The 1,829-nt window shown below is 33.2% G+C and overlaps 1 protein-coding gene across 1 annotated transcript; it reads left to right on the forward strand.

The window, feature by feature from the left end:
* Positions 1 to 104: 104 nt before the first annotated feature.
* LOC117123292 (DNA helicase MCM8-like) lies at positions 105 to 1,088 on the forward strand (the record flags this gene model as incomplete). Its single annotated transcript, XM_033269163.1, has 3 exons — positions 105 to 255; positions 404 to 517; positions 981 to 1,088. Coding segments are annotated over exons 1-3 (370 nt in total), but the record flags the coding sequence as incomplete, so codon positions are not given.
* Positions 1,089 to 1,829: the final 741 nt, after the last annotated feature.

A 1,829-nucleotide genomic window follows, 5' to 3' on the forward strand; every position in this document is an offset into this window, starting at 1 on the left:
AAATAATTTCAATTCAGCTTCTTGCTGCAGATGTGTTTTTTGAATAAACTTGAACTTGATTGTGGACAGGAAAATAAGTATTAGTTTGATATTTTTTAATTGAACAGATGAGTCAAAAGCAAGGATGGGGAGGAGGTAAGCCAACGAGGGGAGGGTGGAGTTGCAATCGTCAAGGTCAAGGAGGATGGCGTGGAAGCTCATATCGTGGAGGCGGAAAAGGCAGAGGTAGGCCTACATCATGGAACAGAGTTCCAGGTAATGTATCGCACTGATGGCACTATACATCCAACCCATATTAGGGCCTAGTTGAATCCTTACAAATTTAATGGTTGAACTCTTAACAAAAAGCTGATCTGAATATTAATCCGCTGATGTTTGTTTTTTTCTTGCAATCTATTTTTAGGTGGAAACAATGCTAGAAGCTCGAGGCCACTAGGGGTACCATCCAGACAACTAGTATCTGATGTAGATACCTTCTTACCCTACAAGGGTTGGCGACTTTATTTCCCAGATGAAGGTGAGTTTTCAATAATTTTTTTATGAAAAGTTGAAAACCTACCATTTATCCATTTTTATTTTATTCCATATCAACATTCTGACAAAGTTATTGCATTTTATACCATTTTTTTTATTGTTATATTTTTATTATTATATACTGTATTACACCCATATTGTATTAGTTTCACTTTTATGACAATTTTATAATATTGTTAATTAAAGTTGAATGTACAATATTTTAAGAAAGAAATTTATGCCAACCCATGGCAATAATGATGGTTTCAAATTTTTGCCCTGTTAGTCCTAAAAAAAAAGCAAACTAAAAAAACATTTTTTCTTTTTAATCTTGGCCATTGCCATCATGATGTTGCTCAGTATGAAATATCTGTTGAACTTTTTCTTCCTAATTATATTAGTGTTTATTCGTTCAACAATTTTTAGCTTAAATAAAAGTAATAGTGTTGTGTTTTGATTGTTTTCAGTGTACAGCTTTGCATCGCCAACTGTTTCCAAGGTGAAAATATTTGAAAGGTTTTTCAAACAAAGGCTACCTTCATATGATAAAGTAGGTGAAACCAAACTACTAAAAAGTGTGATTGTTTTAATCTATTTTTTAGTGGTCAATCTGTAGCCAGCTCAGCTTAAGCCAATTAACTTCACCAGCCTTTCTACTCATCCTCTAACGCCTCCCATTCATTCATAGTCCCTTAAATTGCAGTGGCTTTTACTCTTGTAGATCGTTGTTTTTTTTTTATTTTTGTTTGTATTTAATCCTAAATATGAGGCTCTCTCAATAGTTACTGAAGTGTGCTATACAGTTCACCTTCCAAATCAAGACCCCTCTAAATATAGGACCCTTCTAATTAAAGACCAATTTTTGGAAGAACCAAGTAATAATAATAATAATAATAATAATAATAAAAAAAATAATAATACTTAGATAGCACCCAAGCTGCCTCAAAAAATAGAGTATACTCACAGATCATAATTCGCTATAAGACTGCTTTGAAAGCCAGTTATTAACAAAAAAAAAACAAAAAAAACCCCCAAAAAACATGAGTTCACAAAAACTTCCAGAGTTGAAACTGTGTCACTCTCTCTGCAAATAACGTGACAATCTTCGATCCTATAAATCAAAGCTAACTCGCTAATTGGAGACCAAAGACCTACTGTAGACCACCCCAAATTTTCAGGTTCCAAAGGTGGTCTTGAATTGCAGGGCGAACTGTATTCTATTTGCCATCCTTTTGTGTATTTTAGGATGACATCATTTTATTTGTGGGTTACTGGAGTTTGATTCAAAATATCTTTTTTATTCTAAAAATCAAACA

Source organism: Anneissia japonica, unplaced genomic scaffold, assembly GCF_011630105.1.
Source record: "Anneissia japonica isolate Jap-2015-1 unplaced genomic scaffold, ASM1163010v1 scaffold40856_len1829_cov171_single, whole genome shotgun sequence".
In the NCBI taxonomy this organism is placed as follows: Eukaryota; Metazoa; Echinodermata; class Crinoidea; order Comatulida; family Comatulidae; genus Anneissia; species Anneissia japonica.